This window comes from Aureobasidium melanogenum, assembly GCF_000721775.1.
Source record: "Aureobasidium melanogenum CBS 110374 unplaced genomic scaffold scaffold_3, whole genome shotgun sequence".
Taxonomy (NCBI): domain Eukaryota; kingdom Fungi; phylum Ascomycota; class Dothideomycetes; order Dothideales; family Saccotheciaceae; genus Aureobasidium; species Aureobasidium melanogenum.
Genome location: NW_024470055.1, coordinates 663,634 through 689,514, shown reverse-complemented (window position 1 = coordinate 689,514; position 25,881 = coordinate 663,634). Strand labels below are relative to the sequence as shown.

The following is a 25,881-nucleotide window of genomic DNA, read 5'->3' as shown; positions in this document are numbered from 1 at the left end:
ATAAAATTGTGGATTTTTATGATAACGTCTCACCAGTTATGCAACACGTCTTTTCACAATCTCGAACATGTAGAAATCGAATTTTGTCAAGTGAACAACAACAATTGTAAAGTGCTAAATGTGCGAGTTTTGGTATATATACAACAATAAACAGCATCATGGTATCTAAACGATTTCATCAACAACATGCCGACCTCACCATTCACCAGCAAAAGTAACAGTCTTGAGCTTCAAGAACTCGTTAAGACCATTCTCATGGTTGAAACGTCCCCATCCAGACTTCTTGACACCACCGTGAGGCAGACCTGCTTCATCGTGCACAGACATTTGGTTGATGTGCACGGCGCCGCTGTCAATTTGTCTGGCGAGTCTGATACCTCTTTGCAGGTCTTTGGTGAAGATGGCACCAGAGAGACCGTACTCGGTGTCGTTGGCATAGTCTACGGCTTCCTCATCGGATTCGACGGTGAGAAGCGATACCGAAGGACCGAAAGACTCGGTGTAGTAGAGATCCATTTCCTTTGTAACATCTTGCACGACGAATGGGCGAAGATGGTGTGGGTTCTTCTCCTTTGAGTTGATGTCTCCGTAGAGGAGCTTGGCACCCTTCTCGACAGCATCCTTGACAAGCTTCTGGTTCTTCTCGACGGCTGGCTTAGCAACCAGAACAGGGGCTTCACCAGAGTCGGGGTAGATCTTTGCGATGGCACCCTTGAGAGCTTCTGAGAAAGGTTCCAGGATAGACTTGTGGACAACAATACGCTCGGTGGACATGCAGATCTGGCCAGCGTGGACGAAAGCACCGAGAGCACATTGGAAGGCAGCATTCTCGATCTCTGCGTCGTCGAGGACAAGAGCCGATGCCTTACCACCGAGCTCCATGAGACAGGGCTTGAGGTTTTGACCGCACTTAGCGGCGATGAGAGCGCCAACAGCGGTGCTACCAGTGAAGTTGACCTTCTTGATTTCAGGAGCTTCGATGAGAGTGTTGGTGACAGCAGGAGCGTCTTGAGTACGGTGGTACAAGACATTGAGACAACCAGCGGGCAGACCAGCCTCGTGGAAGACACTTCCAATAGCCCAGAAGGAGCGAGGAGAGAGCTCGCTTCCCTTGAGGATACAGGTGTTGCCAGTGGCCAGGGCGTAGATGACAGCTCTCAAGCCGAGAATGTAAGGTGCGTTCCAGGGCGCAATACCCAGAATGACACCGTAAGGCTCCTTGAAGACCAGAGCACCACCATCTTGAGTCTGGGGGATCATGCCGACAATGCTACCAATGCGACCAGCAACGTCTCTGAACATCTCGACGGTTGTGGGCAAGTTGAAGCTCTTGACAATGAATTCAGGAGCACCCGTCTCTTCCATTTGGTAGCTGGCCAGCTCGTCCAGACGACTCTCCATGATGTCTGCTGCCTTCAAGAGGATCTTACGAATCTCGGTACTCTTCATCTTCTTCCATGATTTCCAGGCGCGTTGGCACGAGCCTACGGCTTTCTGAGCATCTTCGACGGAAGCGGCAGCGCAGCTCCAGAGCTTCTTGTCGGTCTTGGGCGAATTGACGTCGAAAGTATTGCTGGTAACGACTTCCTTGCCGTCGAGCCAGAGAGGACTGTAAGGTTTGGATTAGTCATGTTCGTAGACAAAAATCTTGTGACGTGGTTTGGACAAGTACCTACACTGTGTAGTCTGCCATTGTTGTGCTGTATGTGAGTATGCGACGCAAGGAATCAGCAGCAAGCACTTGTGAACAAGTCGAGGGTGGCCTCGATTATCAATTAATTGATCAACCCATGGTCGGGGTCTCGCATGACAATTGTAGCGGCAAGAGAAGCGGGTCTTTGATGTGGGGGCGCGTCGGTTTGTGCTTTCGGCAATCTGGGGCTCCTTCTAGCTCACTTACCGTCTCTCTCTACAAGACATGCCGCAAGGGCATAACATATGAGTGTAGAAATCATCATCACGACCCCTCAGACCGGCAGTTGCAACAGAGAGTTAAAGTTTGCTGTGAAACCTGTCACAGAATCTGATAGGTCCGTCGCGCCCGGCTGACATGCGCCCGCCTTTCAAATGAGCAACGATATGCAGCCTTGGCATGGATTCACATGGGCAATCAAATGAGTCTATCCTCATCAAACCTGGGGACAACGAAAATCGATCAATCAAAACTTTTTCAAGAATTCATTTCAATGCTATATCTGCTAGAGAAAGCAATCTAGCTGTTCCAAAATGGTACCTTGGCCAGCCAAGCAATCATCAAAGTCGTGTGTATTACAATATTAGGTCATCCAAGCGTGTCGAGAAGCACATCTAAGAGCGCTTGCCAAAGGCCTTGTCGTAGTTGACAAGGGTGAAGCGGTACTTGATGTCGTTCTTTGACAGACGCTCAAGGGCACTCTTGCAACCCTCTTCGCTGATGTCGACAGTCTCGACCCACGACTTGATGTTCTGCTTCGAGGCGAGCTCGAACATGGCCTCCATCTCGGGGCGGTTACCAATGTGCGAGGCACCGATCATGCAGCCATTGCCAGCGAACTGCTGGGCCATAAGGGTGGGGATGGGCTTGTCACCGAAGCCAACCATGTGGAACTTGCCCCAAACCTTGAGGATGCTGAAGTAGTCGTCGAGGTTGAATTGGTCCATGGCGTCGGCGGTGTTGATGACGAAGTCGAAAGCGAACTTGTAAGGCTCGTTCCAGCCCTTCTCCTTGGTGCAGATGAACTCCTTGGCACCCATCTTCAAGGCATCCTCCTTCTTGCTGGGGGAGTGAGAGATGGCGTAGACCTCAGCACCAAGAGCCTTGGCCCACAAAAGAGCGAAGTGACCAAGACCACCAATACCGATAATACCAACCTTCTTGCCGGGGCCAGCACCCATACGGACAAGGGGAGAGTAGACAGTCAGACCAGCGCAGAGCATAGGAGCGGCGATCGAAGTCTCGAGGTTGTCGGGGATCTTGAAGACGAAGTAGTCGTTGGCACGAATGTGCGAGGCATAACCACCTTGCGAGATGGTGCCGTCGGGGTAGGGTGCACCGTAGGTGTCAATGGAGTTGGGGCAGTAGTTCTCCTGGTCGGCCTTGCAGTTGTCACAGGTCAAGTCGGCGCCGATCTGAGCACCAACACCAACTAAATAGAGTGTTAGAAAGGAGTCTCCGTAACCATCAAAGAGTTGCACGAACCTCTGTCTCCGACCTTGCAGTTGGTGACCTTGTCGCCAACCTTGACAACCTTGCCAATGACCTCGTGGCCAACGCAAAGAGGGAGAGGAGCGTCACCCCAGCCTCCAGTGATGGTGTGAAGGTCGGAAGCGCAGACACCGCAAGCCTCAATGGCAATGTCGACATCGTGCTCCTCGAACTTCTTGAGCTTGAACTCGCCCTTCTTGAAGTCGGACCTGGAGGAAGTCGGCAGTCAGCACCCTGTCACTGTTGCATAATCATTGTCATGTACTCACCACTTCTTGTGGTCGTGGATCATGAAGCCCTCAGCAGTCTCGGGGTAACCCATGGTTGCGATATGTGAATTGATTGAAGGTTTAGAAAGAAGAAGTGTAGAGTAAGTTGTGAGCGAGAACAAAGTGAGGAGGTGCAGCTCGAAACTCTTTTGTAGGCGGCAAAATATTGGGGCTGCAAAGGAGCATTCTCCCAAGCAATTGCACGCGGGTGATCTCATCCAGCAGCTACAAGCACACTCGACGTAATTGATCAAGCCGTTTCTGTCACCGCGGAAACTTTGGTTGACAACAAGTAGAATGTCTCATCTCCAGATCTCATGCTTGGGTCGTAGAAGCTCCCTTCTTCCTTAGCTATCTACCTATGCTAAACAATTCATGAAGCGCTGTCTAGCAGCTTGTCCTTTGAGTCTCTTGTGAGCTCAAGGCGATCAACAGCTCCATCCTGGCTTGGGGTCAGTGGCGGAAGAATTGGAGGGGCACTCATTTTGCCTGATTTAGTCCACCAATGACAGAATGATGTAACGAGGGGCATCTAAAAAATGGAGATGCGGCTGCGAATCTTCGATCGGCTGGACCCAGAAACAGATGAGCCGCCATACCACCGGGAGGAAGGCCGATCATGGTTGCTGAACGACATCGTAGTAGTCGCCAAGGCCGAATCCTTCTCTTCCTCTAGTTATCTCTTGAGAACAGCCAAGAATTGCTGAAGAAATAATCAGAGGAGCTTGGAGGGGCTCTGCGTAGCTGAAGAAGCACGTTCCGTCTTGCGCAGCGAGCTTCAGCTCACCCCACATGCTCAGACATGAGTTTCATACCACATCTCGACAACAAACTTCTGCATCGATGCAAACTTTGACCAAACATGAAAACAACAAAGCTCGACATAGCATGCATGCAAGAACTCGCATCTGCTGTATAGGCACCAAACACGCTTTTTCGATAAAGCGATGCCAAGGGCAGTGCCTGTCGAATTCTCGTTCCTTTGGTCATCCAGATAGGCAATCCGAAGTACAGCCAAGAACATCCTGACCTGCTGATTCGATTGTCGACTTCCAGAACGATCTCTAGCCGTACGGGCCCCAGCAGACTCAGCTTGAGGCATTGAGCCGTAGCTTAGCAGTGGCGGCGCTAGAGGGGAAGACCCTAGCTGTCTTCGACCTACTCATGGAGAAATTGTTTCCGCGAACTACTACATCAAAATTAATCGAGCATCAAGACGTTGCTCGGTCATCTTCGCAATCCAGATGAAAACATTTCAACAGTAGAGGAACAGCATCTGATGAACATCTCATGATGTTCCATCAACAATGTGATATGCAATGCCCCGGATCTGCAAGTGCGGGGAACTGAGGGGTCGTCCTTGAGAGACATCTCGGATGTCCAGAGATGGAAACCCATCTTGTAGAACAGCACTAAAGCAGTAAGTCACACGAGCGAGTTACTCGTAAACACATATATCCAGCAGGATCGTCATTTCTACCACAACAGCTTCTCGAGATTGACTTTGCAATCACCAACATTTCATCTAGCCATGTCTACAACTTTGAGTAAAGTGGACTCTGCTGTCATGCAGGGACATTCTAAGACTAGCACAATGAAGGCGCTGCGTATTCATGGTAAAGAAGACCTCCGCTTGGAAGATATCCAGAGCCCTCAGTGTGGAAATGGTCAGATCATGATCAAACCAGCTTGGTGTGGAATTTGCGGCACTGGTCAGTCAAGCAACACCTACATTGTAGCTGAAGACTGACATTGGAACTTCAGATCTTCACGAATATATGGGTGGTCCTTCATTATGTCCGACTACTCCTCATCCTATCACCAACGAGACTGTGCCTTTGACGATTGGTCACGAATTTAGCGGCATCATTGAAGAGCTCGGACAAGGTGTATCAGACAAGTATACAATCGGACAAAGAGTTGTCGTACAGCCAATCATATATTGCGGACAATGTGGATCCTGTCAGGATGGCATTCCCAATTGCTGCGACAAGAATGGATTCGTCGGGCTCTCAGGCTGGGGAGGAGGTTTGGTAGGTATACCATATTCTAACCACGACTCTTGCTGACATTTGACCTAGGCGGAACACATTGTAGTTCCAGAGTATTGTGTAGTTCCTGTACCTGACAACGTGTCCTTGGAGTTAGCCGCGCTTGTTGAGCCATTAGCCGTTGCATGGCACGCAGTCAACATGTCCCCAGTCAAAGACTTCAAGAAAGGTCAATTCGCCTTGATTCTTGGTGGAGGCCCAATCGGTCTTTCTGTTATCCAAGCTCTTCGAGCGCACGGCGATGGTACCATTATCGTTTCAGAAGTCTCTACCAAACGCAAAGCTTTTGCAGAGGAGTTTGGCGCAGATTTTATCTTGGATCCAACGAAAGATGACATTCCGGAGCGATGCAAAGAGATCTGCGGTGGTGTTCGAGGTGTGGACTGCGTATTCGACGCGGCAGGCGTTCAGGCTGGACTCGACTCGGCGGTGCTCGCAATGAGGGCTCGAGGCACTTTGGTCAACATTGCCATCTGGTTAGTGTCACAACCTGGGATTACTTGACCGCTCAATCTCGTGATTGCGAGACGGACTCTTGATCAATACAATGTACAATTTTAGGCTCTTACTAACCGTGTACTGTAGGGAGAAAGATGCGAGAATCATTCCAAACCAATTTGTCTTCCGAGAGAGAACGTACAAGGTTAGTAAGTTCGATGTGTTGTACAGCGACACTACTAATAAGTGGTAGGGCGTTGCAACATATGTCCTCGGAGATTTCGATGAAGTCCTCCAGGCGATCAGCTCTGGCAGGATGAAGCCAGAAAAGATGATCACGAAAAAGGTCGAGCTCAAAGACGTAATCGAGGAAGGTTTCTTGACCTTGCTGAAAGACAAAGACAACCATGTCAAGGTTTTGATCAAATCAAATGATGTCGAGTAAGCACCGCTAGCAAGCTGGCTTCCTGGATGTTCATACGATCGCGATGGTACAGCCGACAAGGAGAAGGTTGGTATTCTTGTCTCCAAGTAATTGCATGGATATTGGCTCTGTACATGTAGTCATGAGGCTCTGAGCGCTCTGATGGTGGATTTGGATAACATCATCGAGGGGTATCCCGAGCTTTCAATCGAATTAACGTCACGTTTTCTCGGGTATTCCATCCACAAGTGAGTCTCATGCGCGTCTTCTTGACCTCAAAGGGTGCGGTGAGTGCGTGCGTATGTGGAGATGGGGACGTGTATGGCCAGACGGATCGATTCGGATGATCTGCGGTCATCCCGTCCGGAAAAGAAGCAAGTTCCTGGGGTCATGACCACAAGCCGAAGACCCGATCCACGCGAAGAGACAGCTATCGAAGCCAATCATGATTGTTCACGGCGTAATACCATTTATCCCTAAGCAGCTGTGCAGGTCGTACTCGAAGACCTTTTGATCGCTCCGAGGAATCTCAAGGGGTTGCAGCCACTGCCGCGAATGGCTTGTAAGGCTGCATAACGATGAGCAAGGATTGTAAAATGAGAGCTCCCTGTTTTGATTGATGTACAAAGTACCTGCTTAACGAACGGGTTCCCTTATGCATGTGATTTGAGTGAGATGAGATTACAAGAACGACTCGTCAACAAACATTGGTCAAGCATTGAAAGGACGGCATGTTGCTAGGAATTTTCGCAACAACCACATCGTTCTCGGTTGTAGGAGTTGAATACTGCTCAATCCATGCTCCTCTTTGTTCATCGACGTAACGTGGCTTGAAGCTTTGGTGTTAAACTATGTTGTAAACACAAGGAAGTTTTGTCTGTTAGAGGCCCCAAACCGGTTGCTGCATATGGTCGAACTGAATCCTGAGCACTGACTCTTGGTATGCCGAACGTAGCTTTGATTGAGATTTGCAAGTTTACTGACGGTGTACAAATTTCTATCGGTGGTGCAGGGAGGACGAGTCGGGAGACACGATATGATCCCCAGATTTACGTGTGGCTTGACGTGTGGCTTTCCAAATCGAAATTCGACTGTGCTCAAGCATCCCTGTCGCTAATCGTTCCTATACTTCGGCAAGAGAAATCCCATTATTACTGTCCTCGCTACTCACGCGGTGAGACAAGAGTAGGACCATGATCTTTTCATGATGGCAGCAATGCCGTTGCAATTGTTCCTTGTTTTCGATGCATTCAATGACACGCAAAAGGCACGCGGAAGGCATAATTATGAAGTAATTTCTCTGATTCGCAGGGTCTCTGCCGCTGCACGCTAAACTTTATTGACAGCCACAAACCGTCCCTTTGCAACCGCGATGACGATTCACAACTGGAAGTGACGTCTGTTGCTCTTGTGCTTTCCGTGATGCCCTACGTGGTGTTGCAGGTTTTGACGTTCGCCGGCTCATGCTGGGGGAAAGCACATATTAAGAGCTTCCTGCCCTCGTTGGCACGAATCATTAACAAGCGACGAACTTCCAGAACCACCACTATTAATCTACTACCTCCTAATATCCTCTGACTCCTGAGGATTATCCCTTCCAAGCTCTTCTATCAAAGTTGATCCTCCAATCGTCATGGGTATCTTCAAGGGAGGCGCCCTCCGTCTGTTGCAGACCGCTCTCTATTTCCTCTGTTTCTGCTGCGCTGGTGCCATCGTCGGCATCTTCAGTTACTTCCTTGCCGTCCTTGCAGACCACAACCTCGACATCCCCACAAGATGGAAGGCCGTTGAAGGTCTCTCTGGTGTCATGACACTGTACACTATCTGCACCGTTCTTTTGACCTGCTGCTTGGCCGGTATCGCCTTCCTTTCCATCCTTGGTCTGATCATCGACCTTCTCTGCATGGGTAGCATGATTGCTATTGCTGTCTTGACCCGCGAGGGCTCCAACAGCTGCAAGAACTATGTCAGAACTCCTCTTGGTAACGGCCCTGCCAACAACGCAATCGCCTACACTCAGGGCAGCCACCACTTCGCTCCTCACCTCGGCACTGCTTGCAAGCTCAACAAGGCTGTCTTTTCTCTTTCCATTGCCGGAGCTGTTTTCTTCCTGTTCACCGCTCTGATGCAGCTCGCTCTTATGCGCCACCACAAGAAGGAGAAGAGATACGGTCCCAGCCCCTCCAACGACTACACTTCTGGCAGCGCTCCCGCCCGCGGTCTCTTCGTCAGAAAGCCTAGAAATGTTCCTGCTGAGGATTACGTCGAGAAGGGTGTCGTTCCCGCCGCCCCCGTCGCTGGCCAGACTGTTCGTCCTTCTCACGACACTGCCTACTCTGGTAACACTGCTGTCGGTCCCAACCCCACTGTTATCCAGAAGGAGGGACTTACCCACGATGGCCATGCTCCTCATGTCGGTTACAACCCTCACGAGAGCACCATCCCTGCCACCACCACTGTTCCTCGTTCTTACGGCAGTGAGCGTAACGTTGGCACTATCCCTGCCAACAACACCTCCGACATTCCCGCTGGTGCCATCCCCAGTGTTCACGGTGGTTACTACACCGCCCCCGGTGTTGCTACCTCTCGTGACTTCTAAGCGACTCGCTAGTTGCTCATCATCTTGTACTCTTACCTCGATACCCTACAAAACTTCCACCGACTTGCACGTGAATGCCTTAATGTTTATCACGATGGGCATTGGCGAATTACGGCGGCTGTACTATTATCATGAAGGATGAACTGGCGTTTGTTTTTTCTCTCTTTTGTTCTTACACACTGATTGGAGAGGGGTTGCCATTCTGTGTGTTGTTACGATTATCAGATACCCTTTAATTATACCTAATCAAAAACATCTTCAAAATCAATACTTTGCCCTATCTGCTCCTGACAAGCAACATGTACTCATGGGGTATTTGTATGATTGCCGCCATCTACTCATGATGTTCGAGGCCGAGATTATGGACAAATCCTTGGAACTGTCGTTACTGGTGTAGTTTGGTATTCTTCCAACCAATGTATCATCAAAGTATGGCCTTACACCGTCATAAAGCTGTTAACACCTGTTAGAAGAAAATTGTCCCCAGAATTTGCTGGAACAATGTTGGAACGAAAGAGAACAGAAACGTGTGTGGTATACGCAATAATTCTCAGCATCGACGCTTTCTCAACCAACAACTGCATATTACTCAGCCACAAAGATGCAAGACCTCTCATCCTGCCACTATGTAGTAGTTTTGGACCTATAGAAAGACTTGTACATTGTCTGCGAGCATTTGAAGCACCATTGAGAGAGTAAATTGGAATTCAGATGTGGAAACCATTGTACAGGGTACGACCCTGCTTCGGAGACCCACTTGCAGCAAACCCGGATAATCTTGGTAGAACACCTTGGAGACCTCGTGACAGACTTGCCAATGATGGAAGATCGAGTCCCTACGACTTTCGAAAGCAAGGTATCTGCTTGAAGCAAGATAAGTGTATTGTCGTCAGTGAGCGCCAATAAACATTATCAGCGGTATCCGCTCCGCCCCGCTGACAGCGCCGAGCCCACACGAATTTCTAGACTTCTTGCAAAACTTCGAACTACACTTTCTTTTCTGCATCTTTCGAAGCAAAAAAAAAACACTCTTGAATGCCTCTATGGAGCAAAAGTATGTCGACGCCCGTGTGATTCGAACACACGCCCCCGAAAGGATTTGATATCGGAACCTAGTTCGAGTCAAACGCCTTAACCACTCGGCCAGAGCGCCAGTCGGTAAGTGGCAGAACTTGAGCATTTTGATATCGAGAAATTCACCATTACCTGACCATCGTGAGATCGCCTCAACGCCGACCAGGATCACTCTGGCACTCAGATACACTCTATGACCAATCGATGTTGCGGTTGAGAGGATTCCATGCCACTCTTGTAGGAACTTCGAAGAAGTTGTACGTCCAGTGGGTAGGACATCCGTATATCATCGGTGTGAACAAGCAGGTTTTGTGTGAAGACCAAAACACTCTGCCATTCGGACGCCCTGATTTAGGATCGACTGCTCAAGATCGTGGTTGACAAATCGCGAGGAGCTTCTCCTCAAGCAGGAACAAAATGAGGTCTGTAAGTGCCGACTTCAACGAATCTGTCAAAACAACCTCAGGGCCTAGACACTGTAAGTTTGAAGATCATGAGTAGCCGTGGAGGCTATAATAAGAGTACAACAACGTCGACTCTCGTTTCTTTTGAAGTATCTGTCTTAGTGTCATACTCATATCATCATCAACTCTGTTATATTTCAACCACGTTCGTATCTTCCCAGTCGTTAACCGTCATTCGTACATCACAGTTTCTGGGGTTTCTTCCAGAGGCACATGGAAGAGGTTCACAAGACATCATCCTCATCTCCTCTCTGCAACGACGAAAAAGCACCAAAGCGCAAAATATCTTGTTTCCGCCGTCACAGATACCGCACACTCGCCGCCGTGGCAGGCACCATCGCTCTTCTCGGCATCACCCTCGGTGTAGGGCTTGGTGTCGGGCTTACGAATGCTGGAGAAGCTCCCAAGCAATCTTCAACTGTGGCAGCAGCAGCTGTTGCTACTTCGTCACAAGGGCCAGCATGTCAGGGTGGGCTCCTGGGCGCGTTAGGAGATTTGCTCACCAACACCACACCAATTTGGCAACCTCCTCCCGGGGCATCTTGGCAGATTGTACTGAGTAAGCCCGTTGACGCTACAAATGCTCTATCGCCTGCTCTTTCGGTCTATGATATTGACATGTATGGCAATACTGCTTTGACTATCCAGCAGATGCACTCTCAAGGCATTAAGGTCATCTGCTACTTTTCAGCTGGCAGTTGGGAAACCTACAGACCAGACGCTGGGTTGTTCGCACCCCAAGATATTGGAACTAATCTCAATGGCTGGCCGGGTGAGAGATGGCTAAATACCCAAAGCAAAAGCGTACGGGATATCATGGCAAACAGGATCAAATTGGCAGCGGAAAAAGGTTGCGATGCTGTTGATCCAGACAACATAGACGGCTTTGTGAGTTTGTCACCTCCGGCGCGACCAATCATTGAACTATGACTACAGTACTAATCGGATGTTACAGGAGACAAACACTGGCTTCCCTCTTACCCCAAGCACGGCTCTCGACTACCTCACCTTTCTCTCTTTGACCGCTGCATCCTATAACATGGCTACCGGTCTCAAGAACGCCGGCACGATCGCCAAAAACGCTACCTGCCTGGTCGAATTTGCCATTATAGAATCTTGCAAGTCTTTCTCCATTCCTTCCTGGTTTCTCAAAGCGTGTTACTGACATCTTCCACCAGGCATCAACAACAGCGAGTGCAGCATCTACCAAAACTTCATCGCAGCCGGCAAACCAGTTTTCCAGATCGAATACCCGCTTGGAGCTCCGGGTTATGTGTCTTCGCAAGCATTGGCAAGAAGCTGCAAAACCAATGGAAACGTTGGGTACTCGGAGATTATCAAAGGCAAGGACTTGGGTGGATGGGTTGAATTATGTGACGGAACCGTGTTTAACACTGCCACGTACGGATAGAATCAGAGAAGCGGTATCATCGAAGCCATGTGATGAAGTGTAAGATAGTCGCCAACTCGAGATATGCAATGGTTGTAGATAGCATAGTGTATCAACATTTCAGATTTAACCACACCTCTCGAGATTCTCGTATACGCTGTCTCGCGATTCAATCACTGCAAGCAGAACATCCGCCTCGCCTGGCTCACAAGTTCAGAGCAGGAGATAAACAAGGGGCGAAGCTGTCAACCTATCAAGTGCAAAGCAAAGGCCGTCATTTTTAGGAGAGTACATGTCTCTGTATGACAATTGCCAGTATTTCTTGCTTCAATCACCTAGACGAAGAACAAATTCTTTCTGGAGGCGGTTTGTGGTATAGCGCGTAGCATGCGTTGCTGAAGACCCTGCCTCTCGTCCTGACCAGTCACTAATCAGCATGATGAAAAACAGTCAATGCTGTGACGTCCACTCCCAACAGCACATCAACTTTCCAGGCTACCCTCTGTTAGACTGCTCTAACAAGACAGTCGTGTCAGATCTCGTGTTCAATACGACTCAGACTTGGACCGCATTTGCGAGACCTTTATGCCCGTTGTTCACAAACTCCAGAAGGAGCCTTCAAGACTGGCTCTATGGAAACTATATCTCTAGCCGCTTTGCCGTAAGATCTGCTGATCTCCTTCATCCAGGCTTCTGTATGTCTCATCCCTCTTTGTCAAAAGTCTGTGGTCGCCTGTCTAGTAAACGTTTACAGTTGACTAGTCATGTCTCCAGAACAAATTCGTTCGACTCACCTGATGTGAACAAATTCTAAATCACTAAGCGTGCTTTCTTCTCCTGTACTGCTGAACCTTCGTCCTATTATGGAAAACAGGTGCCGTCCTTTGGTGTTCGAGAAGTGGAGTTCAAGAAGCGGTACTTAAGAGGTGGAGTCCAAGAGATCGAGTAGAAGCTTATCTGCTGAGCCTGCTTTGATGCATCACACCACGTCCCCACAGATACCCAGCCTCGATCAGATCGGCAGGGACAGTGAAAGCTTCACCAGTGGCATGAGCGATGGACAAGGCGGCTGAGCAGTCACGGTTACCTCTCTTCCAACAGAGAAGGGACAGTGGAGGAAGTCGCAATCCTTGACCAGATCCTTAAAGCAGAAGCCTGGCGATCGCAACTCCTTGCCGAATGAGAACCTCACAATATGAACTCGGATGATGGCACGTTTCTCTCAAACACTGCTCTTTCGGTTGCAGAACAACTATCTGCTACATTTTCTCAACTAGATCAAATTTTTAGACAATACATTACACGTTCTCTCCGCCTTTCTCTCATACATAGCACGCATTCAAAAGGAGCCCGTTCTCTTTTCTCCAGACGCCCTAAGCGACTGACACTGGCGACGACAATTGCAACGTAACAGGATTTCCAGTCAGTGGCACCCAGATGACCAAAGGCTCAGATCCGATTGTCTCCCTGACAAGACCAGGAGAGTTGCTTGTAGCGCCGACCGGAAGAGTCACAGGAATGGGAGCGGCACAAGTGTTCCCATTAGCGGTAATAGTGACAGACAGGATAGTCTTGCCATCAGGAGCGTATTGATAAGTCAGATTGGGATTGCAGTTGTCGCGAGTCATGCGGTTGGTAAAATCGACAGCTATATCATCGTGTTTGAGGGAAATGATGGGCCAGTTAGTCAAGCGTGCCATCTCTTGAGTCACGACTTCGACCCAGATCTGAATGAGCGAAAACTGTCCAGTGATAGAACCGATAGTGGTAGTGTTGACATCTGCATTACGGAGGTTGGATTGATGGAACATGAAAGGATCGTGGTGAAGACCCATCAGATGGCGGACGTTGGTGGTGCGCGCATCGGCGAGAAGTTGGGTAAAACCACCCTTACCTCCAGAAGTATTAACCCATTCTGCTGTAGTGCAATCAGGAAGGTCGCAGTTGAAGAAAATTGTTGTTGCCCAACGCGGAATAATTTCGAGTCCAGCGTAACCATTACTGGCGACTGTACTGATCAATGGCCAAAACTCGTTTACTTGGTTCATCAGTACAGCTCGAGTGTTATCACCGACCGCAGATGTTATGCCATTTGTCATCCACGCTCTGATTGCATCGCCATTATGCATTCCAGTAATAGCAGGAGGAATGAGCCCATTAGGTGACCACCTCGCGGCTTGGTTGATTCCTGTAACATTGAACCACGCCTGGTTGAAGGTGATCTCTTTGTAAGTATCATTGAAAGTCGCATTGTTCAGAGATTCATGAGTGAAAGTATGAGAGACATGTGCGAAGGCATTTAGGTTTTGTGGGTCAGACAACCACTTGTACAAGGGGTCGATCAAAGAACAATCCTTGGTCCAACGATACGTTGTAGGTGTGGCAGGCCATATATCAACACCAGTACCGAGTGGCTTCTGAAACTCGAGTGGAGTTGAGTCCATGGGCCCAGTGTAGATAATGGCAGGATCAGGCTGACAGACTGTTGAGTTTTCGAACGTGATACCAGCAACAATGTTTCCATTTCCATTGTGGCCGAGCTCCATGAAGTAGTTTGAACCAGCAGGAAGTCTTGAATTGAGCTGAGGCATCCAGTTTGCGAGTCCCTGGAGGTCTGCTGCTCTCAGTCTGAATAACGCATTTGAAGGCTGGTAAAGAGCCGTGTTCAACATCACATCGTCGACTTGGGTGCTCAGGTGTATGCGACGATATCCCACAGTCAAACCACGTGTGAGCCAGGCAATGTAAGCGTGTTGGAGATAGTTCGAAGTCAAAGCCCAATTTGTGGCCCAACTTGAGAACCAGACCATCTCTAGACGTGTTCCGTCCCGGTGAATCACGGCTGCTGAGCTGGAGTTGGTGAAGGTCCCATCAGAGCTGGGTGCAAGACCTGCAATCTCCCAAGTTGTGTTTGGGTTGGTGATGGTTGCTGGGTAGTGCCATATGCCTTGAGTGCTAATGGTGGCACCTTGGACGAGATTGGCAGTGGGAAAGGCACTTGTGTTGGTGAAACTCAGAAGTTGCTCAACACCAGATCCACAGCACCCAGCACCGGCAATAGTAGGCACAACATCAAACATAGGCCCAGGATAAACATCAATACGGACCATTCTCACACCAAAGCTCGTCTGGTAAGCGTAAAGCGCTTGAAATTGAGCGGCAGTCAGAGCACTGGCCCAGTTGTTGTTGCCGTAGTCGTAAGATACCTCACCGAGGATGATGATACCACCGTAGTTTCCTTGAGTTGCAGACGAGTTGAGTGTCGGAAGTGTTATGCCAGCTTGTGGCACCAGCTGAAGCTGATAGGGAATACCATAGCCATTGAGACCCGAAGTTGCCGAATAGGATGATGCTTGATCGCGGGCAAAGACAAGGATTGTGTTTGCAACTGTCTGGCCGCCTGTAGAGTTGCTGACTTGGGCATTGACAAGATGCAACAGGTGGGAGATACCAAGGAAGATGGCACTCACTGCCCATGTCGGACGGACACGATCGAAAATGGGGACAAGCATCTTTGCAGTCGAGTTGAGGGACTAGGAGATCCCAAGTCTTGGTGCGGAGTCGGTTTTGTTTCCTTCCAGCGTCCGTAGCCGGCATTTTCTCGTGAGTGCTCGTACATGAAGTTTGCTGGCACACTGCTGGTCAGAGCATGCTGTCGCCCCTCTCTGCTGAAGTATAACGACTTTACAGCTTCTCAAACCCCCTCTCAAGGCCACTGCGTCGACTCCGTTCCCTGTGGCAAATTGCCATTTTTGACCAGAGTCCTCGAATAACGAATGCCTGATTCGGCCGCAAGACGTTGTCTGTGGCACTTGCATCATGTAGGTGGTGCGGTGGTAAGAGCGAAGCCTGGGTGGTATTTGGTGGTAGTCGACGCAGCTTAATTGTCCACGACTGATTCGTAGGTGGGTGGCCAGGAGGCAACGATGCACCTTTTGTGCGACGATGCTGAAGTCGACAACTGATCTTAGATAGTGCAGATGTAGCATTCTTGTTCTCTGGGTGATTGGATCTATGCTATGGGCGTTGTCCATGCACCAAGGCGTCGTGGGTCATTGCATTATCAAAAAAGAAAACAACCTCAATCAGGAGGACAAGCCTTCGCCATTATTTGACACGCGATATGGTTCGAACAGGAATCCAATGTTGACGACGACCATGATGTGAAAAAGGACTCAAGACTGGAGCTTTGAGTGTGGGAGAAGGAAGTCAAGTTGGCACCGCAAGTGGGGAAAGAGCCCAGCGGCTTGTGCAGATTCTGTGAATTATACAGTGATTTTGTGGATGTTGTGCATTCATAATTAATACCATACACACTGATGATTAAATAATTAAACATTGTTTTGTCCCAAGTCTCATCGTCCACATCAACAGCATTACCAGATTTGTAGTACAAATCAAATAAACAGAAGAAGACCCACAAGACCTGCTTGTGGTCCACCCCCATTCAGTCCATCCAGGAACTCAGCATTTCATATCTGCATTCGACTGCCCAACCTCGGAGCAGAAGGTCGGCCACATCGAATCAAAACTCGAATACTGATCATTGACGATCAACAAGCCTGCGTAGTACCCGGCATCTACAAGCTCATCGACGTCTGATGCCATGGTGTGGGTGCCAGAGGGGTAGCTATGCAACATGACCGTGCTCTTGCTCCTCTGTGCTTGCGGAATACTGGAATTACCTCCATTCATCCAAGAATCGTAGGTGTTCTCGTAAGCATTGATCATATCGGCAATCTTGTAGAAGGAAGAGTCAACAGGGACGCCTGGGTTCGTCCAGACGAGATTGCCATGCTTCATTGTCCTTTTGACTTTGTTGTAGATGGTGGCCATGTAGCTATAGTGGTCCATGGTAGTAGGTGACTCGTCCACAAAGATACCGCCAAGTGAGATGTTGTAGTTCGTGTATGTGGACCAGCGTTGGTACGTATCGATGTCTGATGATATAGCTGAAAGGGAGCGATTGCCATAGCTGGTGTGCACATATCCAAGCATGTTGGCGTTGCTGTACGTATTTAACTGAGAGATGTTGGCGATGTAGTTGGAGTCTGGAGGAGAGCCTCCAGGCCCATTGTTGGGGTTGACGATGATATCGAAAGTGACTTGAGGATTTTTGTTCAGAGCGTCGTAAAGCGGTTGCCATGTCCCTGCTGATGGGTACATGTAAAGAGGAAGCGCGACATGCATATTCATAGCCATTGTTGAAGCTTTTTGATCGCCCACAAGTAATCTCTTCAATCGAAGTTGTGAACGCGATCTGAATGAGGCTATCTTTTCTGGCAGTGGCATTCTCAATGATATATAGTACACAGTCTGCTTTTGCCAATATCAATTTGATTTGGAAAATGTTGTTCGTTGCAGAGATAAGCCGGATTGAGGGAAGCCGTTCTGAGCAGAAGATGTTTTCTTCAAAACGGCTATGTGCATAGGCTAGAGAGAGCGAATCAGATGATCTTGTACCCCTGGTGTGATCATTTGACTTTTCGAATGTGGGTGAAGAGAGCCCCTTCGGGACTTACACGCACTATAGCACAAACGGGTTTGAACAGGGCGACACTTGCAAGTTGCAAGGCGGCCCGTGAAGTAGTATGTGGGGTGGTTAACTGGGCTTTAGTTGAAATCGATCACTTCAAACGCACCTTGTAGAATCCCTATGATATCAGAGCGCAAAGGTTGAAATAGAGCCGTTGACTTGGGGATTCGTAAAGAAAAGTGTTTCCAAGCATCGCTATCATCTTCATGCAAAACAAATACAGATTTTCTGGCCAAGAAGAAACGGACATACGAACGATATGAACTTTGACAAACTATATACCCCTTGATCCCGAACACCCAATAACCAATTCATCCCATTGTCGACATCCCCCTGTCATACGTACCCAATCTATACTTACGTGGCGGCGGATGAGTATTAGCTTTGAGGAGATCCAACTGGAAGTCTTGCCAACGCGCTTTAGCATCTTCTCCAGTATCGCCAGCGTCATCGTACTCGAATATGTTCGACTCGCCAAAGGCTGAGTTTGCTGGTGGATGTCGGCTGAGTTTGTGAGCTGACCGACGAGTTTCTGACCAACAACGTTGTATCCAATACATCTGCTCATGCTCGCGAAGATATCTCTGGCCGTGAAAACTGCGGAGAACGACATCTCGTAGTCTGAGGCCTAGAGCACGACGATCCTCTGCTTTCTCGTACATCCTTGCGAGGATCCACGCGACGTCTTCGGGCTTGAAAATGTCCGGCAGAGGTGGCGGCTTGATCTTGTCAGTCGTATATTGCGCCCAAGGACCTAGCATGCTGAGTATACTCAGTTGCGCCCTTGCCAGTGCTTCCGGATCATTCGGAGGTACGACTTCACCGTAACGTCTCGTTGGGTCATCAGGATCGGTGAGAACCAGAGCAGTTGCACCAACTTCTGTGGCGACGATAGGGATGCCTGACAGCGCTGCTTCCCCGATAGCTAGAGGAAGACCTTCAGAGAGAGAAGAGTTCATGAACAGCCAGGCATCTTTGAGAACTTCTTTTGGTGAGCCAAAGCCAGCGAGTGTGACATTAGCGCTGAGGTTGCGGGTGTTGATGAGAGTAGTCGTCTCCAACGCATAACTCGGTTGTCTGTCTTGAGCACCATAGACAAGCAAACGATAATCGGTAAAGCCGTACTTGTTGACAATGACATCTGCCGCCAATACGGCATTCTTCACGTCCTTGATGAACTGAACATTCGAAAGCATGACGCATGTCGGGAGCTTACTGCGTGTCTCGGCGACCGGCTGGAAAGCATCCATATTGCCAATACCATTCACAATGGGATCAATCTTGCGCGCGAAGAGTTTCTTACTACCTCGTAGTCCTTGATCCGTGCCGAGATCAGCCTCCCAATCAGGATTGAACACTGAAGTGCATGGCAAGACAATATCAACATGAGTATATGCCAGGTGACATGCAAGCTTGACGCCAGCAAGAAGCATAGACTGGACTGGAATTGGTAGTAAACATTGCGCTGGACTGATATTCAGGCATGTCTCTCGCCATAAAATCGCATGGTCCCAGATACCCCAGGTAGTTCCACGGCGATATTTGAGAAGCATACCGAAGAGGCTGCTAACTCCGTGATGTGTGCTCTGAAACACAGTAGGACATTCTGCCGGGAGCTCGACAGAATAGATGAAGAAGTAACAGATGTACAGACCAAGAGCATCCTTGAAGTCGCTGAGAGAAGCTTGTTCGATTTCTAAGCAATCTCGGAAATTACCAATATTTGGGTCTTGGTAATCGATGAGCCAGGCTTGTACCCATGCATCCCAGACGTCTTTGTGGTTCCAAGTCTTGTTGAAATCGCATTTCTCGAAGAACCTGTTCATCTGAAGAATCACATTACTGAATGTGATCAAATCACCGCGGGTATAATGCCTCATTCGTGCGCCTTTGACGAATGATGTGAGCAGAGGGATAAAGATGCCCTTGATATCTTCCTCTATTCGTGTCCCATAAATTCTCTCGTCGATTTGAGTCTGTAGAAGATTGACGAGCACGCCGTGATATGCTGTCTTCCCATCTAGGCCCCACAAAGGCAGGATCTTCAAGGAGTTGATATTATTCTCAATCTGGTAACGAGGAATCCCAAAATCGTTGGCGGACTCGGCTAGACAATGGCCTCGAATCGTCTGATGTCCATTGACCAAGTCGCGTCTGCAATTAGAAACACCACCTGGATTATCGGGCCAGCAGCCATTGTCAGAGAAAATTACAGATGTTTGGGTCGGAGTATCATGATATGCATCCTCTGGACGAGCTGTGACTTGATTTGCATCTTTGCCCAAGCCCATCACAAACAAGTCAGACACCTTGATGAGAAGGGGACAAGTCTGAGATGCTTCTGCAGATGGTTTAATAGCAGATTTGATCACATCCAGATTTTCGTCAAGAACGTGCGCAGCTTCCAACAGATGACCGGCGTCTCGAAGATCCCAATATCTTTTCAGAAGTGGTTCTTTGCGCAAAATCATCTCATCTAGAAAGCATGCCGAGACTGCATCAAGATAAGGTGGCTTGGCCCAAGATGTCCATAAAGCCGTTCTCAAAACGGAAGTTGGTACTCGTTGACGAACGACTTTCTTCTTGTTCTCAGAATAGCCGAATGGCACCAGCGACATGAAGCGTGAAGAGGGCTTTGACAATTCAGCTTCGTGCTTCGGGAACCGCGCCAGCCAACGTAAGGGATGGTGCACAAGCAAATCGATGTGGTCAAAAGATATATCTTTCGGCTTCTCGAGCAGGCCAAATTTATCTTCCAGAATGGCCGCAGGAGCATCTACGCCAGAAAGCACCATACCATTCTCTTTTGTTATGGTTGTTTCGAGATCTGGATCTCTTGCGTGCTTGTAGACCCATTTGGTCTCATAAATCTGCCCGTCTAATTTTGCCACGAGTCGCCTGATCTTGTCAGATGGAGTCCAATTCTCGACCTCTTCTGAACCGGATCTGGGCTGCACGCTCCAGTACACGGTTATCACCGGAGAAGTGCCCTCGGCATTTTCCTGTGTATATGTCGCTCCAAGGATCTCTGCATTTCCCTTAGGTCTTTTTTGGTAGACAAATTCGAAAGAGAACTCTGCGTCGCCACGAAACAGCTTCCCACTGACCACGCGACCATGTTCATCATAAAGAGACTCGATTTTAGGACCGTCTGCCGCATGAACGATTCTTCTGCTCGGCCAGCGTTTCCATTCTTTGTTCTCATACTCGAAAGTTGAGGTCGTTTTGCTTTCAGGACTTCCGGGATCAGTCTCATAACGAACAATTCGGTAAGCTTCGTCGTAGAAAGCCAAAGCTCTCAATGATTGCGACTCGGGTAGATCCTTGTGAATGCCATCAAAAATGGAGACTAATAGATTGCCACCACCATCGCGAGAGAGGAAACCAGTGATTTTTGAGAATGGTGTGTCTACTGTGATAGTATTCCCATGTAACGTTCTCGGAAGTCCACGATCCTTCATTTCCAGGAAAGAAGACATTGATGGCTTGCCGACAATCAGAAACAGGTAGGTAAAGAAGTTTTTGAGAAACCAGCATGCTTTCCAGACCTTCAGCAATATCCATAGTAAAGGCTTGCGTGCTGGATTGTTCCTCAGCGCAAACCATAGTTCTCGATTAGCGTCTGACGCCCCACCTGAGATGAGAGCAGTCCATTTCACGATCTCGAAAATCGTTAGCCCGACCGTCGTGACACAACGCTTGAACTTCGTCACTGCTCCGAACTCTCTGCCCAACACTGAGGTCAATTCTGGATCTCTGTACGAGCCAGCAACTTTGAAAGCGTTATCTGATTCCTTGCTGATGGTTGCCTTCTTGCTTTCATAATCATGCAAGCATCGTTCCAGCTCTGTATCGAATTGTTGAATACTTTTCGATTCTGCAGCTAACCATGTCCGGACAGCGGCAGAGATATGACCGGTGTCACCTAACACGCGCGATATTACAAGACTTCGTACATCATCCGGTATCTTGGTCCATTGTAGGTTGACGTCAATGTCAAGACATAAATGCTGAAGAATTTTGCGGTGCGTAGTATGTGACAGATTGCATAGCGTGTCGGTTTGAGTTTTGAAAAGTGTCGCCCAGAGGTTCACTTGGGACTTGGCGCTAGTCGAAGGGCCTTTCTCTGTCTTTTTACGGTCTCTCTTGATGTTCTTCATAGGTCCATTGATTCCAATAGTTAACGAGGAGAAACAGCCAGTAAGGAAGAACGTGGCAATCGCAGCTGAGACGCTGGTGATATTCAAGCCTATAACAAAGTCGTAGAAGAGATCCACTGTCGAAGGTACTGCTCGAAGTATGCATCCGACAACAAAGCCCACAGCGCAGCATACCAGCACTGCCACTACATGAGCTTTTGGGTCTCGGGTAAAACATCGATTGAACTAATGAGAGGTTAGCTTGCAAGATGCACTACTTCAGACCCCAATCTACCTGAAACAAGCATACTCCTGTATAGCCTGAAATGTATAAGAAGTACAGAATGATCGATCTATGATCAACGACAAAGACCCACAGGAGTATGGTTACGACCCCGAAGTCGATAGCCAGATAGGTCAAGAGTTCCATTAGTGCGTTTCGATAATGCTTGTTGCGAGCCCTTGAAATTGTTAGTATGGCTTTGTGATACTGACATGAAGGGAACACACCGTTGCTGATCAACTTTGGCCTCAGCATACGCGTCTAGGTCGGCAATTTTTGTCCCTGGCAGTACATCCATGAGGGGCCAGTACTTTTGCAAAACCAAGTCAACCGCAACGGCACCAAAGAGGAAGTAAAGAACTCCGAAGCAGATTCCGTAACGCGCTCGATCGTCGAAGTATGTCACTATCTCTGGTCGTCTCGCGCTCATAACAAGATCGATCCATCGATCCATGAGTGCGCCTAAGAACAAGCCAACATTTTGTCCCAGCTGCGCGAGTGTTAGCAGAATTTAACGAATGGGGGATATGGCTGACCCAAGACTCACATCGTATTTCGAGTAACGAAAGGTGATGAATTGACTGTGCTCTTTGAGGCCTCGCACCAATTGTCGCTGATTGGTGAATGCGAGTTCAAGCTGCACAAACCAGGTTGTCGTATATATGGCAGGCAGTTCTGCCCCGAGAGCCTCTTTTTCGAGCAGCCAGAGCGCATACGGATGCCCGATGCCCATTTTCTTGACGAAAGGATCGATTTCGGGCTCAGGATTGAATGCTCGACGAAAGAAGCTCCTGTTACGGAATCCATGTACTGCTAATCGAAGAGCGAGACGAGCGCGGGCCGCAATCTCTTGCGAGTCGCCTCCGGACGAAGACTCTTGCTCTTTCTTCATCTTCGAGTTGTACCACGCTAGCAGATCCTTCTCTTTCACTGACGGTACTTTAGCCAACCAGGTGGTCCATTCATGAAGGAGATTTCGGAAGGTAAAGAGGAGGGCGATAACGAAGGTGTATATGATGAGCAGGTAGATCAACAGATCGTGTCCGTTGACAAAAGTGGTGAGTATAGGTGAAATGAACAGTATAGGTATACACCTCCACATCGCCGTACGACCAGAAGTTAGAGGGCAACCTAGTCGATGCATCGTGGCAAACATGCCTGTTAGACAATTATTAGCGGCGTCTCAACATCGGTTTCTCACACCTACCTAACAAGTTTAGGAAGGTCGTCAGAGCATAGAGATATATCAGATATACAAATCCATCGAACCAGGAGACCTGAGCACCAAAAGCGAAGAAGCCACAAAAGGCAACAATAGTGGTCAGTACGAAAGCCGCCGAGAAACGCTGGACAATAAAGTACGACATGTTGTCGAATGCAAACTGTACATTTTAGCTTCTGGAGTGAGCGCCTTTCATGATTTCATGACTTACATTGTAGAGATAGAACCCTCCAGTGCTGCCAACCCAACCAGTGATACCACCAGTCATTAGCAGAGCAGTCAGAATGGCATAGTTGGCCACTTGTATAGCTCTAGGATCCATGAACACCGTAAGGTAGAGACCTCGACCGACGAATGTCAGCAACAGGACGTCAATCATAGCTGGGAAACAGAAAATGGACAGGGCACCAAATGTGCTGGCGGCGTCAACAAGGTATTTTGTTGACTCTGGCTCATCAAGCTTGAACCCAGGTGCCTGTCCAGGCAGGTCCACAGGCGAGCCAGACCCTGTCATTACTCCATGGCCTTCCAGCTTGATTCGAGCTTCGGTATTGGAATAAGCAGTGAAGACATCTTTACCATCCCATGAATTAGGTGGAGGCGGATGGAGCGTCAGGTACTCGTAGTATCTATCATAAATGACCTCTCCCAGCGCTCGTGGCTGGATGCCGAAGTAAATTTTGCATTGCGAGCCTAGAACCCATAATTCAGAAAAGACTCCAGCTTGGTCACGCTGTTGCAAGAATAGCGGACATCGGTCTGTCGTTTCGATATATACGTCCTCAAAGGCGAGCCTACGCAGAACACAGAAGTATATCAATCCATAAAGATCTAGTACGCTACCAGACGGTCGAGTAATACCAATGGTATTGTAAGCATCGATAAGCGGAGCTGACAGCTGGTTTAAGGTAGGTCGATCGGTAGCAAATAAAGCATCCTGAAACTTTCGGGCAAGGAGCTCAGAAAGCTCAACCAACTTGTCCAGCTCAGGAAGTTGGCGGGCGCCTTGCTTCGCAAAATGCTCAAGACGCATCTGAATTAGTGTTCGCATACTCAATGAGCCGTCGAGGCAGGCTCGGGAGTGTAAGGCTGTCCACCTGCTTCTTCTACTATCCTCGAGTAAGGCATTGACGCATGTTTCGACGATCACCTTGTGTATTGTATGGTCGATTTTGCTCAGCCGAATCTGCTGGATGATGGAAAGTAGTTCGGCTTCCGTGCATTGGCCCAACTCCTGCTGTAAGCTTTTCGGAAGCTGCGCGCCAGGGAAGAACAAAAGTTGATCCTCGTAACATTGAAGACGACCTATCCCGTTATGTGCGAGAAATACATGCCAGATCGTGGCGGCGTCGTAAGCGTTCTTGAGTGAAATGTAGATATCAACGACATCGTGGCCATATTCTAGGGAATCATCTGAAAGCCCAATCATGTGCCCGCCATCGTCAGGAAGGCCGAATCCACTGTCAAGACCCCTATAGATCCTCACACGCCCCTCGGTAAACTTATCAAGCAGCTTCTGCAGCAGTTCGGGATAAGATGAGTTTTTCAGCGTTGTGTTTAAAACTTTTGAAATTGCCATGATCTCGATATCTGCGTAAACTTGCAGCATGTGCAGATCTTTGAGGCGGCGCTGGGTTTGTAAGATGCGTTCATATTGCTCCTGGGTAATCTCGTCTCGGAGGTTGTAGCATCCCTTCTTGCAGAGTGACGCGCCGCAGCTTGTCACATTCCAGATGCTATCTCTTCTTAAAGCGTTTGAAACGTACTTGGGGCTAGATACATCTTCCAGCCGCTCATTCTGAACCAATAGAAGGTCGGGAGGAAGAGGCGCCAGTGAAAGCAAATTTTCCGCTGGACTCAGAACCTCGGACAGCTTTTGAGTATTCAAAGATGTGGTATCCACTTCCGTACTCAAAGTATCCATGATCACGGGGTTCTGCGACCAGCATTTCTGCAGATTAACGATCTCGGGCCTTTTTAGCCAGTCAAAGCCACTCAGACTCATCTCTATACGTGTATTGTTTTGTGAGACGGCCTGAACTTGAATAACAGCTCCAAAGAAGTCTGCCAGCTTGAATGCCCGGCGTAGGGTCGCTGCTGAAGGTCTAATCATCCAGACCTCGAGGAAGCCCATGAAGAAATCCGGACGATGTTCCATTTGACGTTTGCATCTCGCAATGCACTCTCGCACTTGAACTGCGCGGAAAAAGTCTCGACGCTGACCGTCAGGTAGAATACACGCATTCTGAATCATGAAACCATCGATGAGCGCGAAAGAGATTGAATCGACGATGTCCAGGTCCGGATCACCTTTCAGAATCACCGAGACGTGCAGGTCTTTCAAAGCGATCAACAGCGTATTAATTTTTCCAGCCGAGTCATCGCGGCTGTAAGATAAAACGACTCCTTGTAGCCCCTGTCTAAGTCGAAGGCTATTGATTGATGCAGCCCTGCTTTCGAGAGACTTATCGGAAAGCCCGGGTGTAGACATCAACGCACCATAGAAGATGGTCGGACCTTGCGTTCCTGACTGCAACTCAGCTGAAGGTCTGGGAGGGTGCATGGAGTCCTGAGCTGTAGTGGGCGCCGTACTACCAAGAGAGTATTGCCTCGAGCATCGCGATGATAGTGCACCTTCATCGGTGCCATTGGCGGACTGTGCACTCGGCTCTTCATGGCTGTGTACCAAACCAATGGATTCTGGCGTTTGCCGCTCTGATGTTGTGTCAAATTTCCTCTCGCCAGTCAAGCCAATAACGTGTAGATCGAAGCTGGATCGGAATTTGTGAACTGGTATCTCATACTCGG

General features: G+C 48.8%; 8 protein-coding genes across 8 annotated transcripts; 3 read left to right on the top strand and 5 right to left on the bottom strand.

The window, feature by feature from the left end:
• Positions 1 to 195: 195 nt before the first annotated feature.
• On the bottom strand, positions 196 to 1,693 carry M437DRAFT_63360 (aldehyde dehydrogenase; the record flags this gene model as incomplete). The annotated part of the gene is made up of 2 exons (XM_041024241.1): positions 196 to 1,609; positions 1,677 to 1,693. 2 exons carry the CDS (start codon positions 1,691 to 1,693, stop codon positions 196 to 198), a joined length of 1,431 nt encoding a protein of 476 aa, XP_040882838.1.
• Positions 1,694 to 2,307: 614 nt separating this feature from the next.
• Positions 2,308 to 3,506, bottom strand: M437DRAFT_41555 (NADPH-dependent medium chain alcohol dehydrogenase; the record flags this gene model as incomplete). Its single annotated transcript, XM_041020400.1, has 3 exons — positions 2,308 to 3,125; positions 3,179 to 3,393; positions 3,454 to 3,506. 3 exons carry the CDS (start codon positions 3,504 to 3,506, stop codon positions 2,308 to 2,310), a joined length of 1,086 nt encoding a protein of 361 aa, XP_040882837.1.
• Positions 3,507 to 5,047: 1,541 nt separating this feature from the next.
• Positions 5,048 to 6,387, top strand: M437DRAFT_72672 (GroES-like protein; the record flags this gene model as incomplete). Its single annotated transcript, XM_041025895.1, has 5 exons — positions 5,048 to 5,165; positions 5,218 to 5,486; positions 5,535 to 5,980; positions 6,090 to 6,147; positions 6,196 to 6,387. 5 exons carry the CDS (start codon positions 5,048 to 5,050, stop codon positions 6,385 to 6,387), a joined length of 1,083 nt encoding a protein of 360 aa, XP_040882836.1.
• A 1,621-nt stretch (positions 6,388 to 8,008) lies between these two features.
• On the top strand, positions 8,009 to 8,728 carry M437DRAFT_13893 (uncharacterized protein; the record flags this gene model as incomplete). The annotated part of the gene is made up of 1 exon (XM_041018735.1): positions 8,009 to 8,728. A coding segment is annotated over one exon (720 nt), but the record flags the coding sequence as incomplete, so codon positions are not given.
• Positions 8,729 to 11,019: 2,291 nt separating this feature from the next.
• M437DRAFT_31456 (uncharacterized protein) lies at positions 11,020 to 11,899 on the top strand (the record flags this gene model as incomplete). Its single annotated transcript, XM_041019206.1, has 3 exons — positions 11,020 to 11,391; positions 11,459 to 11,646; positions 11,695 to 11,899. Coding segments are annotated over 3 exons (765 nt in total), but the record flags the coding sequence as incomplete, so codon positions are not given.
• A 1,367-nt stretch (positions 11,900 to 13,266) lies between these two features.
• On the bottom strand, positions 13,267 to 15,405 carry M437DRAFT_63355 (uncharacterized protein; the record flags this gene model as incomplete). Its single annotated transcript, XM_041024240.1, has 1 exon — positions 13,267 to 15,405. The coding sequence occupies one exon, from the start codon at positions 15,403 to 15,405 to the stop codon at positions 13,267 to 13,269; it is 2,139 nt and encodes a 712-aa protein (XP_040882833.1).
• Positions 15,406 to 16,357: 952 nt separating this feature from the next.
• M437DRAFT_72668 (uncharacterized protein) lies at positions 16,358 to 17,095 on the bottom strand (the record flags this gene model as incomplete). The annotated part of the gene is made up of 1 exon (XM_041025894.1): positions 16,358 to 17,095. The coding sequence occupies one exon, from the start codon at positions 17,093 to 17,095 to the stop codon at positions 16,358 to 16,360; it is 738 nt and encodes a 245-aa protein (XP_040882832.1).
• A 645-nt stretch (positions 17,096 to 17,740) lies between these two features.
• On the bottom strand, positions 17,741 to 25,564 carry M437DRAFT_40707 (uncharacterized protein; the record flags this gene model as incomplete). Its single annotated transcript, XM_041020238.1, has 6 exons — positions 17,741 to 21,814; positions 21,864 to 22,029; positions 22,079 to 22,341; positions 22,399 to 23,009; positions 23,059 to 23,233; positions 23,285 to 25,564. 6 exons carry the CDS (start codon positions 25,562 to 25,564, stop codon positions 17,741 to 17,743), a joined length of 7,569 nt encoding a protein of 2,522 aa, XP_040882831.1.
• Positions 25,565 to 25,881: the final 317 nt, after the last annotated feature.